This window comes from Scyliorhinus torazame, chromosome 8 (assembly GCF_047496885.1).
Source record: "Scyliorhinus torazame isolate Kashiwa2021f chromosome 8, sScyTor2.1, whole genome shotgun sequence".
In the NCBI taxonomy this organism is placed as follows: Eukaryota; Metazoa; Chordata; class Chondrichthyes; order Carcharhiniformes; family Scyliorhinidae; genus Scyliorhinus; species Scyliorhinus torazame.
Window position 1 is genome coordinate 52870622 of NC_092714.1, and position 27108 is coordinate 52897729.

A 27108-nucleotide genomic window follows, 5' to 3' on the forward strand; every position below is an offset into this window, starting at 1 on the left:
GCAGGTAGGGTGCAGTCAGTCAAGATGACGGTGCTCCCAATGTTTTTGTTCCTGTTCCAGTGCCTCCCCATTCTTATCCCGAAGGCCTTTTTTAGGTGGGTCAACAGGAGCATAACGGGGTTTGTATGGGCGCGAGGGACTCTGAGGGTGAGAAGGGTGTTCCTGGAGCGGAGTAGGGATGGGGGGGGCTGGCGCTGCCCAACCTCTGCGGGTACTACTGGGCCGCCAATGCGGCGATGGTGCGCAAGTGGGTGATGGAGGGGGAGGGGCCGGCATGGAAGAGGCTGGAGACGGCGTCTTGTGATGGTACGAGTCTGGAGGCACTGGCAACGGCGCCACTGCCGCTCCCTCCAATGAGGTATACCACGAGCCCGGTGGTCGCGGCTACCCTCAAAATTTAGAGGCAATGGAGGCGGCACAGGGGGGAAATGGTGGCCTCGGTGTGGACCCCGATACGGGGGGACCACCGGTTTGTCCCAGGGAGAATAGATGGAGGGTTTTCGGGGTGTCATGGCTGGGATAAGAAGGTTGGGGGACCTGTTTGTGGATGGGAAGTTCGCGAGCCTGGGTGAGCTGGAGGAGAAGTACGGGCTCTGCCCGGGAAACACCTTTAGGTATCTACAGGTAAGAGCATTTGCCAGGTGACAAGTGGTGGAATTCCCGCTGCTGCCGCCACGCGTGGTACAGGACAGGGTGCTCTCGGGGATGGGTTGGAGAGGGGAAGATCTTGGCAACATACCAGGTGATGCAGGAGGAGGAGGAGGCCTCGGTGGAGGAGCTGAAATGTAAGTGGGAGGAGGAGTTGGGGGAGGAGATCGAGGAGGGGACGTGGGCAGATGCCCTAGGGAGGGTGAACTCTTCTTCTTCGTGCGCAAGGCTCAGCCTCCTACAGTTTAAGGTGCTGCACAGCGCACACATTACCGGGAAAAGGATGAGCCGTTTTTTGGGGGGTGAGAGCAGGTGTGTTAGGTGCTCAGGGAGCACAGCAAACCACACCCATATATTCTGGGCCTGCCCAGCGCTGGAGGAATTTTGGAAGGGCGTAGCGAGGACAGTGTCGAGGGTGGTAGGGTCCAGGGTCAAACCAGGCTGGGGGCTCACAATATTTGGGGTTGCAGAGGAGCCGGGAGTGCAGGAGGCGAAAGAGGCCGGTATTCTGGCCTTTGCATCCCTGGTAGCCCGGCGAAGGATTCTTCCTCAGTGGAAAGATGCGAGGCCCCCAAGCGTGGAATCCTGGATCAATGATATGACAGGGTTTATTAAATTGGAGAGGGTGAAATTTGCCTTAAGGGGATCGGTGCAAGGGTTTTTCAGGTGGTGGCAACCGTTCTTAGACTTCCTGGCAGAACGGTAGACAATGGTCAGCAGCAGCAGCCCGGGGGGGGGGGAGGGGGGTTCTATTTTATTTTTTTTGTCTATACTGTGGGATCTGAGGGGGTGTATATATTTGCTATGTGTTTCGGCAGGTGTTAATTTATTATTTATGTATAGGGGGAGGGGGCACTGGGTTGTTTTGTTTTGTTTGGTATTTAATTCTATTGGGTTCCTTTTACATTTTGTTGATATTTTGTGAAAAAACAATAATTTTTATTAAAGTTTTTTAAAATAAGAACATTAACAGGCTGGTGAGATAGGTGGATTTGTGACAGATGAAGTTTAATGCAGAGAAGTGTGAGGTGACATGAGGTGGGGGAACACCATCACCTGCAAGTTCCCCTCCAGTTCACACACCATCCTGACTTGGAACTAAAGCATCGTTCCTTCACTGTCGCTGAATCAAAATCCTGGAACTCCCTTTCTAACAGCACTGTGGCTGTACCTGTACCATGTGGCCTGCAGCTGTTTAAGAAATCAACTCATCACCACCTTCTCGAGGACAGCTAGATAGACATTAAATATTGGCCTAGCCAGCAACACCCACATCCCGAAAAAAAAGTAACAAGAATGTAGAGAGGCAATATTAATTAAAGGGTACAATTCCAAAGTGGGCGCAGGAGCAGAGAGAATTAGGGGTATCGACACAAACCATTGAATATGGCAGGGCAGTTGGTGAAAATGGTGTAAAAAGTTTATGGGATTCTACACTTTATAAATCGAGGAATACAATACACATGCAAGGAAGTTGTGATGAACTTTTATAAAACACCATTTCATCTCCAGCTGGAGGATTATCCATTTCTGGGCACTGCAGTTTATAACGGATGTGAAGCATTTTGGGAGGGTTCAGAAAAGATTCATGGAAATAGTTTCAGGGATGAGAGACTTTACTTACCTGGATAGATTGGAGAAATGGCGTTGTTCTCCTTAGAGAAGAGAGAGCTGAGGGGAGATTTGATAGAGGTGTTCAAAATCATGAGTGGTCTAGTGTTTTCATTGGCAGAAAGGTTGAGAACCAGAGGACGTGGATTTCAGATGGTTGGCAAAAAGACCAAAGTGACATGAGGAAAAACTACACGGCGAGTAGTTAGGATCTGGTATACATGCCTGAGAGTGTGGTGGCTTTAGATTCACTTGTAGCTTTCAGAGGGGAATTGGATTAGCAGCTGAAGTTAGAAAAATTTACAAGGCTAAGGAAAAAGAGCAGAAGAGTAAGACTAGTTAAATTGCTGTTGCAGAGAGTGGCGCAGACTCCATGGGCCTAACAGCCCAGTGATGCAACAGTTCTAAGATTCTATACTTCCCAATTATTATTCCTGTCCCAAATCCTCTACAATCCACCTAATTCAAACAGTCTATTTACCTGGACAGTCTAATTCCTTCATTATTTTACACCTCAATCAAATCTCTGTACGGCATACACTTTACTAAAATAAGGGGCAGGATTCTCCGTTTCTGAGACGAAGTGTTGATACCGACGCAGAATCTGTGGAATTCCACGACAGTAAAACTGCCGCAGCTCCTGGACCAATTCAGCTACTGTTAAGGGCGAGCACAGCACCATGTAGAACACAATCGATTCCAATGAGAAACGGTGCAGGATTCGCCGCTTTCACGATTGACACTCAGGAGGCTGACAAGCTGCAGCTGCATATACACACTGCACTCCCCACACACACCATCCCAGCCAAAAAGATGGCAGCAATACACGTGGCCCCACGCTTCACAGATGCCGAGCTGGAGACACTCCTGGACGTGGTGGAGGAGAGGTGGATGGTCCTGTACCCTGGCCCGGGAAGGAGGCTGGCAGCTGCCGCCATTCACCGTAACTGCGCGCAGATGGCAGAGACTGTGAGCGCCACCAGCGGCACTGTCCAGACTGGCCAGCAGTGCTGGAACAAAACGGCACAACCTCCTCAGGGCGGCCAGGGTGAGTAAGCAGCACTGTGCCCCTGGGACCAATCCCCGTCCCACACACCCATAAACCCACCCACCCCCAACTCCGAGGGCGGCAGAAGTCCCAACCCTGCACCACATGTCAGCACCCATACCAGCGGCCATGGTTGGCTACCCTGGCCACTGAGGCCACTGGCTACCCAACCTCTGAGCTCCATGCGTCAGACTGTCACACTGCCATTTGCCATTTTCAGTCTTAGCTTCCTTGGAAATTGGAAGGGTCAGTTTCCTTTCTCCGTGGGGTGGCACTGCTGCCTAACGGCATCAAGGACCCGGGTTTGATCCTGGACCCAGGTCACTGTCCATGTGGAGTTTGCACATTCTCCTGGTGTCAGCGTGGGTCTCACCCGCACAACCCAAAGATGTGCAGTGCAAGTATATTGGCCATGCTAAATTGCCCCTTAATTGGAAAAAAATAATTGGGTGTTCTAAATTTATATTGAAAAAAATCTGGACACTAAGAAAGCCTTTGATCGAGTAGAATGGAAGTACCTCATGGAAGTGCTTACACGGTTTGGGTTTCGGCCATGTTTACCTCGTTGGTGAAACTACTCTCCAGCACTCCCATGATGAGCGTCTGGAAGAACACCACCAGCTTTGAATATTTCCGGCTGCACAGACCCGAAGCAGGGGTGCCCGTTGTCCCCACTGCTGTCCGCACTAGCAATTGGGCTACTGGCCATCGCTCTTAGAAGATCAGCAAAGGGGTGGGCTGGCATTCAGAGAGGAGGCAGGGAGTACAGAGTTTCACTCTGTGTGGATAATTGTTGCTCTCCATGTCGAACCCCCAAGCCAGCATGGACAAGATAACAGAACTCTTGAGGGAGTTTGGAGCCTTCTTGGGATACAAATTTAACCTGAGCAAGAGCGAAATCTTCCCAGTGAACTCACGAGGAACAGAGCTGGAGACCCTAACATTCTAACTGGACCACATCTGGGAATACAGATAGCTCACGACTAGATGCGGCTCCACAAGTGGAACCTGTCCAGCCTGGTGGAGGAGGTTAAGAGGGACCTACGGAGATGGGACCCACTCCCACTCTCCTTGGCGGGAAGAGTGCAGACGGTAAAAATGGACGCGGTGCCAGAGTTCCTCTTCCTATTTAGATCACTCCCTATCTTCATCCCCAAATCCTTCTTCGCAGGGTAGATATACCGATCGCCACCGCCTCATTCCATTTCCCTCCAGCCAAGTACTCCAGGAGCCCGGTGGTAGTAGCCATATTACGGGCCTGGAACCAGCTCAGCCACCACTTCAAACTGGGTGACATGTCTGTTGTGGCCCCCAGCTGTAGGAACCACAAATCTATCTGGCGGAAATAGACGGCACCTTCAAAATGTGGAGAGAGGACAGACGAGGATTGACGGTAAAAGACAATTGGGTGGAGGTAGACTAGTGACCCTGGGGGAGCTAACTGATAAGCTCCAGCTCCTGAAAGGGAATTATCTGCGGTACTTGCAGGTGGAGACTTCCTTCACAAGGAGACCACTATGTTCCCCCAAATACCTGGACACACCGTACTGGACAGACTACTAGCGTTGGACTTGCTAGGGGACGGTAAATGTGGCGATATATATGGACAATTGTTAGAAGAAGTAAGGGTCCCATTGGACGAGATGCGAGAAAGGTGGGAACAGGAATTGGGCATGGAGATGGGGAGAGCACTCTGCACAGGATAAACGCCACCTCTTCATGCGCAGGCTGAGCCCAACACAGTTAAAGATGGTGCACAGGGCGCACCTAACCAGAGCATGGATACATGGGTTCTTCCCAGAGGTGGAGGATAAGTGCGTATGGTGTCACAGTGTCCCACCAACCACACCCACGTGTTCTGGTCCTGCCCCAAACTCATCGGGTTCTGGACTGCCTTCTTCGAGGCCATGTCCAGAGTGGTTAGGGTAAAGATGGAGCCATGCCCTTGTGGTCTTTGGAATATCGGAACCTCCAGAGCTCTTTGTGGGGAGAAGGGCCGATTCCCAGGCCTTAGCCTCCCTGATTGCCTGGAGGAGACTTCTGCTTGGAGAGATGTCACCAGGACCATGCAAGGCTCAGATTGGCTATCTGGCCAGCGGAGTTACTAAAACTAGAAAAAATAAAACTTCCCATCAGAGGATCAGAGGAAGAGCTCCACCACACGTGGAAATAATTCACCAACCTCGTCAAAGACCTGTTCGTGAACCAGCGGGGGGAGAGGTTACAGAAAGGAGAAACAACCAGAGAAAGGAAGTAGGAGGGGTGGGAAGGGCAGAGGAAGGAGAGAGCACCCACACCACACCTAGGAGAAATCTGCACAGCACGAGTTGCGCAAGTGTCCATGTACAACAATGCGGCCATACAAAGGGTGTAACCGTCATGCCAGGGCTCATCTATTTCGCCCCTTCCTGGGGTGCAGTACTCATTGGGGAAAGGAACATGCGAATTAGGAACAGAAGTAGACAATTCAGTCCTCAAGCCTACTCTGGCATTCAATCAGATCATGACTGATCTCTTCCTGGTCTCAAATCCACCACCCACCTGTTGCCCATATCCCTTTAACCCGTTTTCTTTTCAGAAATATATCTCCTTCTTGAAACCATTTAATAACTCAGATTCCACTGCACTATAAGAACTAGAAGCAGGAGTAGGCCATCTGGCCCTTCAAGCCTGCTCCGCCATTCAATGAGATTATGGCTGATTTTTTTGTGGACCCAGCTCCACTGTCCCGCCCGAACACCATAACCCTTTATTCTTCAAAAAACTATCTATCTTTATCTTGAAAACATTTAATGAAGGAACCTCAACTGCTTCACTGGGCAGGGAATTCCATAGATTCACAACCCTTTGGGTGAAGAAGTTCCTGCTAAACTCAGTCCTAAATCTACTTCACCTTAGTTTGAGGCTATGCCCCCTAGTTCTGCTTTCACCCACCAGTGGAAACAACCTGCCCGCATCTATCCTATCTATTCCCTTCATAATTGTATATGTTTTTATACGATTCTTCCCCCCCCCCCCCCCAACGAGTACAGTCCTAGTCTACTCAACTTCTCCTCGTAAGTCTACGCAACCTCCTCTGCACACCCTCCAGCACCAGTATGTCCTTCCTCGGGTAAGGAGACCAAAACTGAACACACTACTCCAGGTGTGGCCTCACTAACACCTTATACAGTTGCAGCATAACCTCCCTAGTCTTAAATTCCGTCCCTCTAGCAATGAAGGACAAAACTCCATTCGCCACCTTATCACGTGTTGCACCTGTAAACCAACTTTCTGCGACTCATGCACGAGGACACCCAGGTCCCTCTGCACAGCAGCATGTTTTAATATTTTATCATTGAAATAATAATCCCTTTTGCTGTTATTCCTACCAAAATGGATCACCTCACATTTGTCAACATTGTATTCCATCTGCCAGACTCTAGCCCATTCACTTAACCTATCCAAATCCCTCTGCAGACTTCCAGTATCCTCTGCACTTTTTGCTTTACCACTCATTTAGTGTTGTCTGTCTGCAAACTTGGACACATTGCGCTTGGTCCCCAACTCCAAATCATCTATGTAAATTGTGAACAATTGTGGGCCCAACACTGATCCCTGAGGGACACCACTGGCTACTGATTGCAAACAGCTTACAAACAGCAACTCAAGCGTGCTGAGCCAGTCAAGAAAACCATGCAGTGCTGGTCCGAGGAATCTGAGGACATCCTCCGCGACTGGTTGGAGATTGTGTACTGGTCCGTATTCAAGGCCGCAGCAGCTAACCTGGACGCGTATGCAACCACCTTCACTGACTTCACCAGTGTGTGTCAAGGACTGTGTACCAAAGAAGACAATACGGGTATTCCCCAATCGGAAACCCTGGCTCAAACAAAAGGTTCACTCCCTGCTAAAGTACCGGACGGAGGCGTTCAAGTCTGACGACTCTGACCTATATAAGAAATCCAAGTGCGACGCACGGAGAGCCATCAGCGATGCAAAAAGACAATACCGCATCAAACTAGAGTCCCAGGCCAATGACACTAACTCATGACGACTATGGCAGGGCCTACACAAGATTACAGGTTATAAAGCAAGGCTAGGCGGAATATTTGGAGCTGGAGCATCCCTACCCGATGATCTGAACAAGTTCTCTGCCCGCTTTGAGCAGTCAGCCAATGTATCAGTGCCACCCGCCCCAACAGCCCTGGACACACCCATACCCACTATTACAGCCTCAGAGGTAAGAGCTGCCTTCTTGAAAGTGAATCCACGGAAAGCGATGGGCCTCTGGGTGAGCACTCAGAGCCTGCGCAGACCAGTTGGGCCTGCGCAGACCAGCTGGTGAGTGTATTCGCAGATATCTTCACCACCTCCACTCTGACGTCCCCACCTCCTTCAAGAAGACCACCATAATACCAGTACAAAGAAGAGCAATGTAGCCTGCCTCAACGACTACCCACCTGTGGCCCTGACGTCTGTTGTCATGAAATTCCTCGAGCGGCTAGTCATGAGACGGGTCACTGCCAGCCTCCCAAATGGTCTTGATCCACTGCAGTTTTCCTATCACCGCAACCGGTCCACAGCAGATGCTATCTCCCTGGTTCTCCAATCAACACTCGAACACCTCGACAACAAGGACACCCATGTAAGACTGCTGTTCATCGACTACAGCTCCGCCTTCAACACCATTATCCCGACAAGACTAATAACCAAACTCCGCAATCTTGGACTTGACCCCTCCCTGTGTAGCTGGATGCTCGACTTCCTCACCAACAGACCGCAATCTGTCAGGATAGGCAACAGCACCTCCACCACAATAGTCCTCAACACCGGAGCCCTGCAAGGATGTGCTCTCAGTCCTCTACTGTACTCCCTAGACACACATGACTGTGTGGCAAGATTTAACTCCAATTCAATCTACAAGTTTGCGGATGATACGACTGTGGTGGGCCGCATCTCAAACAACGATGAGTCAGACTACAGGAGGAAGGTAAATCACTTGGTTGCATGGTGTACCGAAAACAACCTCTCTCTAAATGTTGGAAAGACCAAGGAACTGATGATCGACTTCAGGAAGCCCAGCATCACACACTCCCGTCTGCATCAATGGCTCTGAAGTAAAGATGGCCGAAAGCTTTAAGTTCCTGGGGGTCACTATCACCAACAGTCTGTCCTGGTCCACTCACGTTGATGCAACAGTCAAGAAAGCCCAACAACGTCTCTACTTCCTACGGAAGCTAAAGAAATTTGGCATGTCTGCTTCGACTCTCACAAACTTCTACAGATGTGTGATAGAGAGCATCCTATCCGGCTGCATCACAGCTTGGTATGGCAACTGCTCAGTCCAAAATCGCAAGAAATTGCAGAGTGTGGTGAACGCAGCCCAACACATCACACAAGCTTGCCACTCCCACATTGACACCTCCCGCTGCCTCAGGAAGGCAGTCAGCATTATCAGAGACCCCTCCCACCCAGGCATTGCCTTCTTCCAGACCCAGCCATCAGGCAGAAGGTACAGAAGTCTGAAGACCCGCACATCCAGACATAGGGGTAGCTTCTTCCCCACAGCTACAAGACTCCTTAATGCCTCTCCCTCGGACTGATCTGTTCCCTGTAAGAACACTATTCACGACGCCCTATGCTGCTCTTGCTCATGTATTTGCTTTGTTTGGCCCCTTGTTCTGCACTGTAACCAATCACTGTTTGCCGCTGTACCATTTGTCAATGTTCTCTGTTGATTATTCTTTTGTCTACTATGTACTGTGTACGATCCCTCGGCCACAGAAAAATACTTTTCACTGTACTTCAGTACATGTGACAATAAATAAATCAAATCAAAATCAAATCAACCAGATAAACACCCATTAATCCCCACTCTTTGCTTTCTATTAATTATCAATCCTCTATCCATGCTACTACTTTACCATTAATGCCATGCATCTTAATCGTATGCAGCAACCTTTTGTGTAGCACCTTGTCAAAAGCTTTCTGGAGATCCAGATATACCACATCCATTGGCTCCCCGTTGTCTACCGCACTGGTAATGTCCTCAGAAAATTCCACTAAACTGGTTAGGCACGACCTGCCCTTTATGAACCCATGCTGCGTCTTTTTAATGGAACAATTTCCATCCAAATGCCTCACTATTTCTTCCTTGATGATAGATTGCAGCATCTTCCCTACGACCAAAGTTAAGCTAACTGGCCTATAATTACCCGCTTTCTGACTGCCTCCTTTTTTAGACATGGTGTCACGTTTGATAATTTCCAATCCGCCGGGACCACCCAGAGTCAAGTGAATTTTGGTAAATTATCACTAGTGCATTTGCAATTTCCCTAGCCATCTCTTTCAGCACTCTAGGATGCATTCCATCAGGGCCTGGAGACTTGTGTACCTTTAGTCCCATTAGCTTGCCCATCACTACCTCCTTAGTGATAACAATCGTCTCAAGGTCCTCACCTGTCAAAGCCTCATTTCCATCAGTCACTGGCATGTTATTTGTGTCTTCCAATGTGAAAACTGACCCAAAAAACCTCTTCAGTTACTCAGCCATTTCCTCATCTCCCATTATTAAATCGCCCTTCTCATCCTCTGAAGGACCAATATTTACCTTAGCCACTCTTTTTTATTTTGTATATTTGGAGAAACTTTTACTATCTGTTGTTATATTCTGAGCAAGTTTACTCTCATAATCTATCTTACTCTTTATAGCTTTTTTAGTCGAATTCTGTTGCCCACTAAAGATTTCCCAATCCTCTAGCTTCCCACTAATCTTTGCCACTTTGTATGCTTTTCCTTCAATTTGACACTCTCCCTTATTTCCTGAGATATCCACGGTCGATTTACCTCTTTCTACCGTCCTTCCTTTTTGGTGGTATAAACTTTTGCTGAGCACTGTGAAAAATCACTTGGAAGGTTCTCCACTGTTCCTCAACTGTTTCACCATAAAGTCTTTGCTCCAAGTCTACCTTAGCCAGCTCTTCTCTCATCCCATTGTAATCTCCTTTGTTTTAGCACAAAACACTAGTGTTTGATTTTACCTTCTCACCCTTCATCTGTATTTTAAATTCCACCATATTGTGATCGCTCCTTCCGAGAGGATCCCTAACTATGAGCTCATTAACCAATCCTGTCTCATTACACAGGACCAGATCTAGGACCGCTTGTTCCCTCGTAGGTTCCATTACATACTGTTCTAGGAAACTATCGCGGATACATTCTATTAACTCCTCAAGGCTGCCTTTTCCGACCTGGTTAAACCAATCGACATGTAGATTAAAATCCCCCATTATAACTGCTGTACCATTTCTACATGCATCAGTTATTTCTTTGTTTATTGCCCACCCCACCATAATGTTACTATTTGGTGGCCTATAGACTACTCCTATCAGTGACTTTTTCGCCTTACTATTCCTGATTTCCACCCAAATGGATTCAACCTTATCCTCTCTAGCACCGATGTCATCCCTCACTACTGCCCGGATGTCATCCTTAAATAACAGAGCTACACCACCTCCCTTATCATCCACTATGTTCTTCTGAATAGTTTGATACCCTTGAATATTTAACTCCCAGTCGTGACCATCCTTTAACCATGTTTCAGTAATGGCCACTAAATCATAGTCATTCACGATGATTTGCGCCATCAACTCATTTACCTTATTCCGAATACTACGAGCATTCAGGTAAAGTACCCTTATGTTGGCTTTTATACCTCCGTTTTGAATATTAACACCTCTCGTTTTGAATATTAACACCTCTATCAGTAACCTCTCCAAAGTTATTTTTCCTTTTAACTTTTCTCCTAATTTTCCTTATCATAGAACCCATATCTTGTAATAACTTGCTGCGTCGCTTTCCATTTATGTTTTTACTTCCCGTTTTATTCCTTTTAGTATTACTGGGCCTATTCACTGAGCTCTCCTCAGTCACTGTACCCTGCACTGTGGCCCTTTTAGATTTTTGACTATGGCTTCTCTGCCTTACACTTTCCCCCTTACTTGCATTCCGTTTTTGTCCCCGTTTTACTTCCCTCCGACCTCCTGCATCGGTTCCCATCACCCTGCCACATTAGTTTAAACCCTCCCCAACAGCACAAGCAATCACACCCCCCCCCCCAACCCCCCTAAGATATCAGTTCCAGTCCTGCCCAGGTGCAGACCGTCTTGTTTTTACTGTTCCCACCTCCCCCAGAACCGGTTCCAATGCCCCAGGAAATTGAATCCCTCTGTCTTGCACCATCTCTCGAGCCACGCATTCATCCTATCTATCCTGACATTCCTACTCTGACTAGCTCATGGCACTGGTAGCAATCCTGAGATTACTACCTTTGAGGTCCTACTTTTTAGTTTAACTCCTAACTCCCTAAATTCCGCTTGTAGGACCTCAACCCGTTTTTTACGTATCTTGACCCTTGAACCAGGGAGGCAACATACCATCCTGGAGTCTCGATTGCGTCCGCAGAACCGCCTGTCTATTCCCCTTACAATTGAATCCCCTATCACTATAGCCCTGCCATTCTTCATCCTGCCCTCCTGCGCAGCAGAGCCAGCCATGGTGCCATGAACCTGGCTGCTGCTGCCTTCCCCTGGTGAGCCATCTCCCTCAACTGTATCCAAATCGGTATATCTGTTTTGCAGGGAGATGACTGCAGGGGACAGCTGCACTGCCTTCCTACTCTTGCTCTGTCTTTTGGTCACCCATTTTCTATCTCCCTCAGTAATTTTCACCTGCGGTGTGACCAACTCAGCGAACGTGCTATCTACGACGTCCTATGCATCACGGATGCTCCAAAGTGAGTCCACCCACAGCTCCAGAGCCATCAAGCGGTCTAACAGGAGCTGCAGCTGGACACACTTCGTGCACGTGAAGGAGCCAGGGTCAGTGGACGTGTCCCTGAGCTCCCACGTCGCACACGAGAAGCATGACACGGGTCTGGGATCTCCTGCCATGTCTTAAACCTTAGGTTAACTTATACAACGACAATGCCAAAAAACAAAACACAGCAAAAAACAAAAAAAAATAGACAAATGAAAAGAAAAACTACTTACCAGTCACCTACCAGGGATAAAAAGCACCTCCTCCCCACCTAGCTTCAAATTCCCAATCTCACTCTGGCTGTGCCTTCTCTGGCTCACTGGGAGTGAGTTACAAGTTGCTCTTTTAAATTGGCCTGAGATGACTCCCCCCACCTGCTAAAGTTAGATTAAAGTAACTCCAATCAGTGCCTAAGGTGGCTGACAGTTAACTGCCAATCAGTTATGTGAGTGGGTGGGGCAGCCCCTTATTAACCTTTACTGCACAATTTCTGGATTAAATTTAATTAAATTCCTGAAATTTAAAAAGGAACAGTCTTACCAGTTCAATTCCCACCTAGCTTCACTATGGGACGGTGAGTTCCACAAATTCACCACTCTGCGAGAAGTAGTTCCTCCTTATCTCAGTTCTAAATCTACCACCTCTCAACCTATATCCATGATCTCTTGTTCTAGATTGCCCCACAAGGGGGAACATTTGGTCTACTCTTACTTTATCAATCCCTTTTAGTATTTTATACAACTCGATTAGATCCCCTCTCGTCCTTTTAAACTCCAATGAATATAAGCCCAAACTGTTTAATCTCTCCTCATACGTCAACACTTTCATCCCTTGAATCAATCTGGTGAACCTCGTCTGAACTATCTCCAATACCTCTACATCCTTCTTCAAATAAGGAGCCAAGGACTGGGCACAACACTCCAGATGTGGTCTCACCAACACCCTATACAATTGCAACAACACTTCTCTACTTTTATACTCCAGTTCTTTTGCAATAAACATTAACATTCCATTTGCCTTTTTAATTACATGCTGGACCTGTATTCCGACTTTCTGAGATTCATAAACAAAGACACCCAGATCCCTCTGCCCGGGCTCATCTCAAATCTGCTTTCCATTTAGATAATAACTTGCTTTTCTATTTTTTTCGGCCAAAGTGGATAACCTCACACTGAGGCTGGTTTAGCACAGGGCTAAATCGCTGGCTTTGAAAGCAGACCAAGGCAGGCCAGCAGCACAGTTCAATTCCCGTACCAGCCTCCCCGAACAGGCGCCGGAATGTGGAGACTAGTGGTTTTTCACAGTAACCTCATTTGAAGCCTATTTGTGACAATAAGCGATTTCCATTTCATTTTCATTTCATCTACGTTAAACTCCATCTGCCAGACTTTGGCCCATTTTCCTAGCCTATCTATATCCGTCTGTAAAATCTTTATCTCCTCTTCACTGCCGGCTTTCCCACCTATTTTAGTATTCTCCTCAGATTTTACTGTGTTGCACTCTGTTCTTGCTTGCAGATCATTATATAGATTGTAAGCAGTAGAGGTACGAGGACTGACCCCTGCGGACCCCACTAGTTACAGTTCACCAGCTAGATAAGGACCCATTTATCCGACCTTCTGCTTTCTGTCAGTCAGCCAATCCTCAATCCAATTGAATTCTCTACCACACAAACCCTGCGATCTCACCTTCTGGATCAGTCTTTTATGCGGCACCTTACCAAATGCCTTCTGGAAGTATCTGCCGCCTCGGTACAATGGGGCAGCTCGGGTTATTTAAACATTACGCTGGTCACTGCAGTGTAAATAAACTACAATCTCTTTTTTTGAATGTTTTTTCTTCTGCTCGCTGTTTTTGTTTGATAGCACTAATGTAAATTTCAACCACATGTATAGTAAAAGGGTGCTAATTATTTATAACAGGAAACAAATTAGGGACGAATGAGAATGAAAACCACACGAGAGGAGAGGCAGTTAGCAGATTAAAAACAGCACGAATGGAGAGACAATCAGGAGATTGAAAATAACGTGAGTGTAGAGGCAGTTGGTAGATTGAAAACAGGGCGAGTAAAGGCAGTTGGGAGATGTAAACAGGGTGAGTAAGGCAGTCGGGAGATTGAAAACAGGGCGAGTGCAGAGGCAGCCGGGAGATTGATAACAGGGCGAGTAAGAGACAGTCGGGAGATTGAAAACAGGGCGAGTGCAGAGGCAGTCGGGAGATTGAAAACAGGGTGAGTGCAGAGGCAGTCGGGAGATTGATAACGGGGCGAGTTAGAGGCAGTCGGGAGATTGAAAACAGGGCGAGTGCAGAGGCAGTCGGGAGATTGAAAACAGGGCGAGTTAGAGGCAGTCGGGAGATTGAAAACAGGGCGAGTGCAGAGGCAGTCGGGAGATTGAAAACAGGGCGAGTGCAGAGGCAGCCGGGAGATTGATAACAGGGCGAGTTAGAGGCAGCCGGGAGATTGAAAACAGGGCGAGTGTAGAGGTAGTCGGGAGATTGAAAACAGGGCGAGTGCAGAGGCAGTCGGGAGATTGAAAACAGGGCGAGTGCAGAGGCAGTCGGGAGATTGAAAACAGGGCGAGTGCAGAGGCAGTCGGGAGATTGATAACGGGGCGAGTTAGAGGCAGCCGGGAGATTGAAAACAGGGCGAGTGTAGAGGTAGTCGGGAGATTGAAAACAGGGCGAGTGCAGAGGCAGTCGGAGATTGAAAACCGGGCGAGTGCAGAGGTAGTCGGGAGATTGAAAACAGGGTGAGTGCGGAGGCAGTCGGAGATTGAAAACAGGGCGAGTTAGAGGCAGTCGGGAGATTGAAAACAGGGCGAGTTAGAGGCAGTCGGGAGATTGAAAACAGGGCGAGTGCAGAGGCAGTCAGGAGATTGAAAACAGGGTGAGTGCAGAGGCAGTCAGGAGATTGAAAACAGGGTGAGTGCAGAGGCAGTCGGGAGATTGAAAACAGCGCGAGTGCAGAGGCAGTCAGGAGATTGAAAACAGGGTGAGTGCAGAGGCAGTCGGGAGATTGAAAACAGCACGAGTGCAGAGGTAGTCGGGAGATTGAAAACAGGGCGAGTGCAGAGGTAGGCGGGAGATTGAAAACAGGGCGAGTAGAGAGACGGTCGGGAGATTCAAAACAGCGAGTAGAGAGACAGTCGGGAGATTGAAATCAAGGTGAGTAGAAAGACAGTCGGGAGATTGAAAAGAGCGTGAGTAGAGGGACACTCGGGAGATTGAAAACAGGGCGAGGAGAGACACGGCCGGGAGATTGAAAACAGCGTGAGCAGAGGGACAGTCGGGAGATTGAAAACAGGTCGAGTGGAGAGACAGTCGGGAGATTGAAAACAGGACGTGTAGAGAGACAGTCGGGAGATTGAAAACACGACGAGTAGACAGGCAGTCGGGAGATTAAAAGCAGCGTGAGTAGAGGGACAGTCGGGAGCTTGAAAATAGGGCAAGTAGAGGGACAGTCGGGAGATTGAAAACACAGCGAGTAGAGAGTCGGTCGGGAGATTGAAAACAGGATGAGTAGAGAGACAGTCGGGAGATTGAAAACAGTGCGAGTAAAGAGACAGTCGGGAGATTGAAAATAGCACGAGTAGAGAGACAGTCAGGATATTAAAAACAGCACGAGTGGATAGGCAGTTGGGAGATTGAAAACAGCGCGAGTGGATAGGCAGTTGGAGATGTAAACAGCGAGTTGAGAGATAATCAGGAGATTGAAAACAATGCGAATAGAGAGACGGTCGGGAGATTGAAAACAGCGTGAGTGCAGAGGCAGTTGGGAGATTGAAAACAGCGAGCAGAAGTAAATATAATAATTATCAGTAGGGAAAGAGTACTTGGAAAACTAATGGGGCTAAAGATCGATAAGTCCTCTGGATCTGATGGGTTGCATCCTAGAATATTAAAGGAAGCAGCTACAGAGACAGTGGATGTACTGGTAATAATCTTCCAAGAAGCCTTAAATTCTGGAAAAGTCCCAGAGGATTGAAAAACTGCCAATATAACACTTTTATTCGAAAAGGGAGAGGGAGGAAAACAGGTAACAGGTAATATTTCTCATCTGTAATAAGGTTCCAAAGTGGAATGAATTAGAGTGTTTCTTAGCTTGTTTAACTTCACAACATAAATTGCTCGTAAATTAACAGTGCTACTCAGCAAAGGCTATAATGATGCATGGTATTGGAAAAGGAAAATTGCCACTTTAATCTGGTTGCAGCTTTCTTACTTAATTAGATGCTATGGTATCAAAATGTGGCAGTGCAATCTTTTTGGGGGGTTGTAGTTAAACAGCTGCCTAAGTCTCCACTATGGTGATCAGAAAGAATAAGCTCATTACAAATTGGAAGCGCATGCCTGCCATATTATTAACAGCCAAAAATAAGCATACAGTGCCTATGCCTGAAATAAATATTCGGTCCTTTGTGCTTGCAAAGATGCAGCCATCACTTACTACCAGCTTTGAGACCAGCATTGGAAGATTGGTTTGCCCTGAGGAAGTTGGTGCCAGCTGCACTCAGTAAAAAATGAGCTACCTGTGGAGAACAGGTAGAGACTTTCCATTAGGTGACACCAACAAGGTATGGTACTATAAACATACTTCACTGAACGTGAAGCAGGATTACTCATTCTGAGGGCAAACTCAAAGGACGCAGACTGCTGTGGCCACTGTGTCCTGCCCTGCCTTCCTCCAAGCGACCAAACACCCTCAGTTATTGTTAAGTAATGGGTTAAGAGACATTGCAATTAGTTGTCTCATTTATGTTAAGTATCCATTAATTGACACTGATATGTAAAGGGGCTTCAGGTGGCCTCTGTCAGGTTGTGTGTTAAGAGTTTTGTGCAGAGGCTGTGGAAGTGAAATGAATGGGTTTTGGTGAAAAGGAACAAGAACTTTAGACTCTTCATGTCACAGCAACTAAAACGTCTAACAATGGTAGCGGAGGATGGTTGCTGTGCAAATGTGAAGGTTTGAAAGATACAACTTTTCCTGATCAAACTAAGGAGTGAGTGAGAAGTGGAGAAAAAAGATACATGGCTGAACCAAGGATAAAGATGGCTGGATATGATTATCCTCCCTTATTTTCTGAAAGGGAATCGTACGACAAATGTAGACGTGCAGTAGTTATATGGACTAAAGTAACTGCTTTGGGAAAGAGAAAACAAGGTATGGCATTGGCTCTTTCTCTACCACATGGCAGTAAAATCCGAAACAAAGTGCTTTCTGAGCTGGAATTGGAAGAGTTAGACTCAGAAGAAGGTCTGGAGACTTTATTATATTATATGGATAAGATTTATAAGAAAGATGACTAGTTAAGTGCGTATGAAGCATGGTCGGATTTTGATAAGTTCCGGAAAATGGAGGATATCTCCATGGAAGACTATATAATGGAATTTGACTGACTATATAAAAGGCTGCAGAAACACAATCTGGAATTTCCACAGTCTGTGTTGGCCTTTAAATTACTTGACTGTGGTAGAGTGAGCAACATGGATAGGCTCCTGGTTTTGACAGGAGTTCAGTTTACTGATAAGGATACCTTATTCGAACAGATAACAAATCTTTACAAAAGTTTCTGGGGAAACATTCGATTCCGATGGCTCTGATGACCCAAATAGGTCAGCCTGCAATAAGGCAGAATATGTAAGATACACTAGTAACAGGATGGCGAAATCGTCTGGCTACGAACAGGGCTCAAGACTATAGACGGAGACCAAGACCAGGAAATTATGAAGACAGAAACCCAGTTAGAACCTACAATAGGAACATGAACCCCAGAAATGCACGGGGCATGATAAATCGATGTTTTCGATGTGACTCTCAATACCATTATGCTTTCAACTGTCCAACTCGTTATGATAGAGTGTTGGAAGCGACACATGACACGGAAGAGTCAGAAGAGGAAAAAGATAGTGACCAGAAAGAAGGCATTGTCCTATTGACGAGCAGTTTTACGCCGGTAATGAGGGTGTTGGTTGCAGAATCCTTCAACTGTGCTGTATTGGACAGTGGCTGCACATCTACTGTGTGTGGAATTGACTGGTTAAAATGTTACCTGGACTCTTTGAATGCTGAAAATCGTAACAAGGTTAAGGAATTTGAAAGTTCCGCAAGTTTCAGGTTTGGGGACGATAATACTCTGAAGTCGCTGAAAAGAGTGGTGATCCCTTGCAATATTGCCGGAGTGAATCATTTCATTAGCACGGATGTTGTATCAAGTGAGATACCTTTGCTTTTGAGCAGACTATCGATGAAGAAAGCACACATGAAACTAGATATGGAACAGGATAAGGCAACAGTTTTTGGAAAGACTGTGGACTTACAATGTACACAGTCGGGACACTATTGTATTCCATTACTGACAAATAATTTTTCAAGTAGAGTGGTTAAGGATGTGTTAATGGCAGTTGAAAATGGGACTTTAGCTGATAAAAAGCTTGTGGTATTAAAACTGCATAGACAATTTGCACATCCGTCTCCTCGGAGGCTGAAAATGTTATTAAAGGATGCAGGGGTAAGGGATGACGACTATACTAAACTGATAGAACAGGTTAGTGACCGCTGTAAAGTTTGTAGGAAGTACAGAAGGACACCAGCACGACCGATAGTAACCCTACCTTTGGCCAGGGATTTTAACGACATTGTGGCCATGGACCTTAAGATCTGGGATAAAGCAAGTAATATATTTATTTAGCATTTTGTAGATTTATCAACCAGATTTAGTCAATCAACGATTGTACGAAGTAAAGAAAAGGGAGTAATTCTGGATCAAATCGTGGAAAAATGGATAGGGACAGGAATGGGTCCACCGGCAAAATTCCTTACAGACAATGGGGGAGAATTTGCTAATGATGAGTTTAGGGATATGTATGAAAACATGAATATTAGAGTTATGAATACGGCTGCAGAAAGCCCATTTAGTAATGGTATCTGTGAAACAAATCATGCTGTCATCGATGACATGCTTCGGTAAATTTTGGCAGATCGACCAAATTGCAGGCTAAATTCAGCTTTAGCATGGGCAGTACATGCAAAGAATTCATTGCAGATGGTTGGGGACTATAGTCCTTAACAATTAGTGTTTGGTAGAAATCCTAAAATTCCATCCATTTTGGATGACCAGCCTCCAGCTTGGGAGGGGACTACAATTAGCTCTAGTTTTGCTGAACATTTAAATGCATTACATAGCAGTAGAAAAGCTTTTTTGGAAGCAGAAGTCTCTGAAAGAATTCGCAGAGCTTTAAGACATAACGTACGGCCATCAGATGCAGTTTTTCAGCAAGGAGACATGGTATACGATAAGAGAGACAGTTCTAATGAATGGAAAGGCCCAGTGAAGATCATCGGCATAGATGGCAAAACTATTATTTTGCAACATGGTAATCAAACTGTTAGGGTCCATTCATCAAGGATAATGGGTACAGATTACTAATTTTCAAATTTAGATAGAGCAGACAGACATGACGAGGAACCAGAGTCATCTGGTACGCATGTGTTACAGAACTATGAGGACCAATTAACTGATATAGACAGGGTTTCTGTGGAGGAACACAACACTTCTGGTGAATTAAAACCGGCCATTTTTCCGAAAGGGCACCTGCCAAAAGTTGGTACAAAAGTGACATACTTGCCTGAAGGGTCTAGTCAATGGAAGGATGCAACTGTTATTAGTAGAGCAGGGAAGGCCACTGGAAAGTATAAACATTGGTTGAATGTACAGCATTCAAGGGAAGGAGTCAAGACAATGGATTGGGAAAACGAAGTTCAAAAAATGGAGGGCACAGAAACACAGTGCCAGTTCAGATAGTACATCGGATAGTGAACAGGTCCGCAGGAAAAGGTCGAGAACTATTGAAAGGACATCCCACAGCAGAAGGGAAAGATCAAGCAGTAGCAGTACAGAACGAGATACCAGGCGGGAGAGGGGACGTAGTTTGTCAAGATCTCGGAACATGAGTAAGACTACGAATACTAATAGGAGTAGACGCCCACATGCACGTGAGATTTTGGTGGCTTCAAATAAATTAGATGAAAAAGTTATCAAAGAAGCTAAACAGCAAGAATTGCATAGTTGGAGTGAATTTGGGGTATACACGGAAGTACCAGATAGGGGACAAAGAGCTCAATCCCACAGATGGATTTGCACGGAAAAGGTTCTTCCGGATGGAACTTATAAGGCAAAGGCCAGGCTCGTGGCAAGAGGATTTGAAGAAAACTTAGAAGATCAGGATTTAAGGGTAGATTCACCTACAGCAGGAAAGGTTATTTTAAAGATCTTGGCTCTATTAGCCACAAAGGCATGGGAATGCAAATCTATAGATATAAAAGCTGCCTTTTTGCAGGGGCATCAGCTCCAGAGAGACATTTTTCTCCGTCCTCCTAAAGAAGCAGCTAACACAGAAGGCGTACTCTGGAAGTTGAACAAATGTATATATGGATTAAATGATGCATCTAGAGTCTGGTATTTTTCGTACAGTTTTGTTAAAGTTAGGCTGTTGCCAGTTGAAAGCAGATCCTGCAATGTTTTACTGGCACTATAAAGGAAATCTTTCTGGCATTTTTATGATGCATGTCGATAATTTAATTGAGCAACTGAACTGGTTAGGTAGACAGACTAGACCGGATGTGAGTTTTGATGTCTTAGAGTTGAGTACAAAAAAAATGAATTATCCCAAAGTGGAAGACATAATAAGAGCAAATAAAGCGTTGGCCAAACAAAATGCAGGAGTGTGTTTTGAAGTTCCCGGTTTTAGGTGACCTTAAGCACTTGAAACTCATAGTTTCTAGTGATGCGTCAATTTATGTGATGGGGTTTCAAGCGCAGGAGGTTTTATAATTTTCCTTTTGGGGAACAATGGTAAATGTTGCCCACTTGTGTGGGAAACAAAGAAAATAAGGAGAGTGGTAAAAAGCACTTCGGCTGCTGAGACGTTAAGCCTTGTAGAGGCGGTGGATACGGCTTTTTATATAAGTATGATATTGACAAATTTTGGGATTGGGGGATTTGGGTAATGTACCTATTGACTGTCACATTGACAAATCCCTATGGGAAAATGTGCACTCTACAAAAAGTGTCAATGAAAAGAGGTTATGGATAGACATCGCAAGTTTGAAGCAGATGTTGGACGGAGGGGAAATAACAAAAATTAAATGGGTCGACAGGAGCTATCAACTGTCAGACTGTTTTACGAAAAGAGGGGTGAGTTCACAGAAACTTTTGGATATTGTTAATGAAGGGCGCTTGTTTCTGTGACTTTTTTTTCTTTCTCGTCCAAACAAATAAAAAAGGGGGGGGGACATCATGTGTGTGTTTTTGAGTTTCTTGAAATTTTGTTTACACCTAATTTTTTTTTTCTCCAAGGAAGGGGAGACTGTTAAGTAATGGGTTAAGAGACATTGCAAATAGTTGTCTCATTTATGTTAAGTATCCATTAATTGACGCTGATATGTAAAGGGGCTTCAGGTGACCTCTGTCAGGTGGTTTTGTGCAAGAGTTGTGTGTGCAGAGGCTGTGGAAATGAAATAAATGGGTTTTGGTGAAAAGGAACAAGAACTTTAGACTCTTCATTTCTAACAGTTATTACTCACCACCTTGATTGTCCTCCATTCAAGTCTTATCTGCAGACTGCCACTGATCTTGTGCCTGCCCAGCCTTTAGTCCCACTTCTCCTGCAAACTGCATGATGCTGTCCCCAGCTTGCCAACTCAATGGTAATAATGCTCAAGGGTCAATATCGAGTGCACCTTGAGATAAGTACTTGCATAAAATGGGCACATCTGAATGTCTAGACCACTGTTGTATAGTATTGTGTAACTCTGTCATTTTTCTTGTAGGTCGGAATTAAGCAGCTTTGTTGATCAAGGGCAAATTGAGCAGGAATTATGGCTAGGAATTGAAAATCAAAAAGCCTCTAAGCAGTTTGTGAAACAGGAGGTATAAAAGGAAATCCGATATGGATTGTATTTCTATAATATGGTTACTGAAATAACTGATCTACAATATCTTTAATGCACTCCTTTGCAGCAGACAATCAATGTGTTTTAAAATAATTTTTTTAATGAGAAGGGTCTTCAGGGTGAAGACTGAGTGACAAGTGGACCTCAGTATGGTGCTGCCTCTTGCACGCCACTAAGGCCTGCACTGATTTAAGCTGATCTCTAGGGACAACAGCAGAGACTGCACATGGTCTCAGAGTCCCTGGTAGGGGAGAGGAAAATCAGCCACAATCCCTGCTGCTGATTGTCGTCTGGTGGCCCAAGCTCGAAAATGTATATGTTCACGTCAGGTGAGGGCAGTATTGGAGTTTACTTAATGGTAAAAGACCTACAGCACTGAGTAAAAGTTTATTTTAACGGCAATGCCGGGTGGGTGGGAGTGCATGGTCTCTCTGTTATCTAAACCACCAGATATTCAGTTTCACCTACTTTAATAGAACTGGGCATCTGGTGGGATTTATACAGGGTAGGCTATGTATGTACCATTGAGATTACTACGACATCCAAGATTCATTTGTATCCAATGTGTGAAAAATCACCACTTTGGCAGATTACTTCAGAACTGTATGTCCCTATTAAGTTGTTCTACAGTTTGAGCACTGCCTTCAGAAAAGATGGGAAGTGAAATAAGAGAAAACCGAGGGAGGAAAAAAGAATATTACTTCACACAATGAGCATTGTCTCCAGTATTGCCACAGTTCGTTAAGCAGCACCTTCCAAACCCACAACCACTGCCATCTAGACGTTAGAGGTCAGCAGATACCTGGGAACCCCACTACCTGGAGTTTCCCCCCAAGTCACTCCCCAACCCGACTTGGAAATAAATCGTCGTTCCTTCAATGTCGATGGGTCAAAATCCTGGGACTCCCTCCCTAACAGCACAATGGATATACCAACACCTCAGGGACTGCAGCAGTTCAAGAAGGCAGCTCATCACCACCTTTTGAAGGGCAGCTAGGAATGGGCAATAAATTCTGGCCTAGCCAGCAGCGCCCACATCCGTAAATGAATTTTTTAAAAAGGTCTGTTGGCGGGATGATCAAGTCTTGCATTTACATTGGCGTGAAACGCAACTAAGGCCTTCTCGTGATTTTATCCACTCTTGCTGCCAAACGGAAGTGGAAAATCCCAACTAATATGCCTGAATAACATACTTAACAATTTAACAAATTCCCTCTCTGATAATAACTTCCTTACTCAAGGGCAAAATCTTATGTTTGTTGCACAGCAATTCTGGTTCAGATCTAGGATTAAAACTTTAAGTGCATGCAGTGTGAACTTCAAAATATTTTATAGCCAGATTCATAACATTTTCATCCATTGTAATTTTATATTTTTGTGCCCAAGAGTATTGAGGAAGACCCTTGCGTCATTTGCCATGAGGAATTAATACCTCCAAAGGATTGCTATGAGCTGGATTGTAAACATATTTTCCACAAAAAGGTTGGAGCGCATTTATAGCTTTTCTTCTGTCCAGCTATTCTGATCTTGTCAAGTACTGATTATTATCTAGACTACGGTTCTTTAAGTAAAAATGCATGCTAAATTAATTTATACCTGCCTCAAAAATTCAACGGCTGAAATAATCACCTCCTCCAAGACACATATTCTGGACCAAGTACAAATGTTGTTTATCATTGATGCAAGTACATGAATTTCCCATTGTTCCACCTCACATCATACCACAAACAACATAATGGGAAATTACTAGTGTTGCTACTCAAGTAGGTGACAGTTCCGCCTAGAATCTAGAATGATTTTACAGTGTCTGTTTGTAGACAGGTATTTTTTCATTGTTCCTCTCCCACTGTATGTGCAATTTAGAGCATTACATGCATTGACTTTTCATATGAATTTGTTAAAGTTAGAGATTTCATACACCCAGTCAAAATTGCTGCAATTTTGATTGTGCTAAAAGTTTGAAATGTACTGTTTTCTCTATATCTAAACAACTGCAGACGACTTGTCTGAGAAGAACTTTAAAATCTTAAAATCTGTCTCCAATCTTTATAGAACATTTGCTGTTCAATGGATCTACATTGATTAAGTAGCACAAAATGAGCACTGCCCAACTGAACGTTTTGGCCAATGTCAGGTCTCTCCTAATTCTTGCGTTCACCAAACTATTGCCTGTGCACACCTCAGCTAATTTAGAAGTAATGCTGTTGGTTAAATAACAATGGTTTAAAAATAGACCTTAAATTTTAAAAAGTGATTTATTTATTTTTTCTTTCATGGCATGTGGGTGTTGCCAGCAAGGCCAATATTCGTTGTCCATCCCAGATGGCCTTTGAATGATGTGGCTTGCTGGGCCTTTCCGAGGACAATTAAAAGTCAACTATAGAAACGTTATGGCACAGAAAGAGGCTATTCAGCCAATTGTGGCTGTGGTGGCCAAAAAATAAAAAACTGGCCATCCATTCTAATCCTGCCTTTTAGCACCTGGTCCGTAGCCTTGCAGGTTATGGCACTTCAAGTGCAAATTCAGGAAGCTAGTAAATGAGTTGATGGTTTCTGCCTCCACAACCAAACCAGGCAGCGAATTCCAGATACCCACCACCCTCTGGGTGAAGACGTTTTTCAACATGTTGCCTCTAGTCCTCCTACCAATCACCTTAATTCTCTGCCTACTGGTAATTGACCTCTCCACTAGAGGAAACCAGGCAGTCCTGTCTACTCTTATCTAGGCCTCATAATCCTGTACACTTCAATTAAGTCACCCCTCCGCCGCCTCTGTTCAACAAAAAACAACCCCAGCCCATCCAATCTTTTCTAATAGCTGCAGTTTTCAAGCCCTGGAAACATTATTGTAAATCTCCTCTTGTACCATCTCCAGTGTAATTCTGTTCTCCCTGCAATATGGTGACTAGAACCACAACATTTCACTGTGGCCTAACCAGCGTTTTATACAGTTCCAGCATTACATCCCTGCTTTTGTCTTCAATATCTCATCCAATAAAGGAACACATTCCATATGTTTTCTTTGCCACCTTATCCAACTATCAGGTCACCAGGGATCTGTGGACATGCAATCCAGGATCTCTCACTTCTTCAATTCCTCCCAAAATCCTCCTATTTATTATATATTTCCTAACTTTGTTTGCCCTCCCCTAAAGCATTACCTCACACTTTCTGGACTGAATGCCATTTGCCACTTTGCTGCCGTGATGGGATTTGAACCCATGCCCCCCTGGCCTCTGAATTACTAGCCCAGTGACATTACCGCTCCACCATCATCTTACATTATTCTCCAACTGGGAAAATAAGAAATCCAGTTGGTAAAAGTTCAACTTTTATTAAACCAAAGGCTACACCAGTACAAATGCAAAGTACTAGGGTATGATTCATCAACCCCATTGCACCCGGTGTGGATCCGGGCGCAACGGATGAATCGCACGCAAACCCCAAATCACCAGGCCATTCGCAAATCACCCGACTCGCTCGGCACGGCGAGATCTGGACTTTTCCCTCACTGAGCGAGATCCTGATCTGAATATTTAAATACTTTATAAGTATTGTCGTTCTAACTGCTTACTTGAGCTCATATTATTAAAAAATTGTCATTTTATTTCCCAGCCCCTTGCCCAGAATAACATGGCTGCACTTGGGGGTTTTCCCTGAGTAATGCTGCGAGAGAACCCCAAGGATGCAAAATAAGATTGAAACACACAATCACATGTTCACAGCATTTTTGTGTTCTTTTAAGTAATAAATTATTTTTAATACAATCTATTTTTATTGATGGTGTAAAGATGTGTTTTCTGCAATGAAAATTGGGCCAAGAAACCTTTTCTACATAATCAGCACAGAAACTCTCGGGATTCAGAATTTTAAAAAATTAGTTCCTTTTGTATATACAGAAGATATGCTAACTCTGACATGTAATAGTAAATAAGTTGATATTGTTATATTGGCATAATGTTGCGAATGAACAGTGCAAAAATTAAAACTGGAGAGGAGGCAGAAACAACATATATCTTGAAATAAATGGAAAACAACACATTATTTTTTCTCAATTTGTAAATTTTATAGGTAAATTTTAATAGCACCCAATACTGTTTATTGGTCAAAACCTAAAGATTGCTGTTTATGTCATAGATGTTTATTTCCGGACAAGTTATGTAATCAGTGGTGCTGGTAACCCAGTTTTCTTGGAAAATATAACTCACCCACAATGCAGAATAGTTCATTAAATCACCCCACTGTAACTCAAAGATGCATTCCCTAATTTACTGCAATGACAGATATCAAAGTGTATGATCCTAAATTTTAAATTTTTTAATTGGTTTTAAATTGTACATTTTTCTCTATCATCTAGCAATCTATTATCGAGAGTTTTCTGCCTTGCCACTTAATATCTGAACTATTATATTTTTCTTTTCAGTGTATTGATTACTGGCTGAAGGAACAAAGCACATGCCCTATTTGCAGGATTCTTGTACTAAAGCCAGAGGACTATCCACAACTTTCAAAGAAATAAGGTTCTTTCTTTTAGTACTATTAGACAACTGGACTTTCAAGCAACAATGTAAACATTGGATAATGAACCTATATTTGTAATAAACAATCAGAATAATATTCAAATACTGATTGTACAGAATCTCATGTTTGAAATATTTTAGTGATCTCTCTTCACAAAGTTCTCTTTAACTACAGTTAACCATTAATGACGTCAAATTTTCTTTTGACATGTGTATATTTATTTTCATGTGATTGCTGTAAAAATCATTATATTCTGCTTCTAATGTCTAATGTTGGAATCAGGAGGTAAATAAACATTTTTGATTTGCATTACTCCCTTGTGAAACGTCATGTTTTTCTATCTTCTACAATAACTTCATTGAAGCCTACTTGTGACAATAAGTGATTATTATTATTATAAGTAGATCTTTATTTTATTTTACAGAGTATCAGTCTCCTTTACACTACAGCCTCAGTTATGCATACCTCCCCCCTCTGACATCCAGGCACTTCCAGCAGGGATCACAGGTTAGTTAGCATTCAGGCGACA

The 27108-nt window shown here is 44.7% G+C and overlaps 1 protein-coding gene across 2 annotated transcripts in view; it reads left to right on the forward strand.

The window, feature by feature from the left end:
* The window catches only part of LOC140427843 (E3 ubiquitin-protein ligase DZIP3-like), a 231092-nt gene extending 204201 nt beyond the window's left edge, over nt 1-26891 (forward strand). For both annotated transcript variants that reach the window (XM_072513611.1, XM_072513610.1), the window contains exons 23-25: nt 21936-22035; nt 23445-23540; nt 26482-26891. In XM_072513611.1, the coding sequence (XP_072369712.1) occupies nt 21936-22035; nt 23445-23540; nt 26482-26577 (292 nt within the window). In that variant the 3' untranslated portion in view covers nt 26578-26891. The remainder of the gene's footprint in view (nt 1-21935; nt 22036-23444; nt 23541-26481) is intronic.
* Nucleotides 26892-27108: the final 217 nt, after the last annotated feature.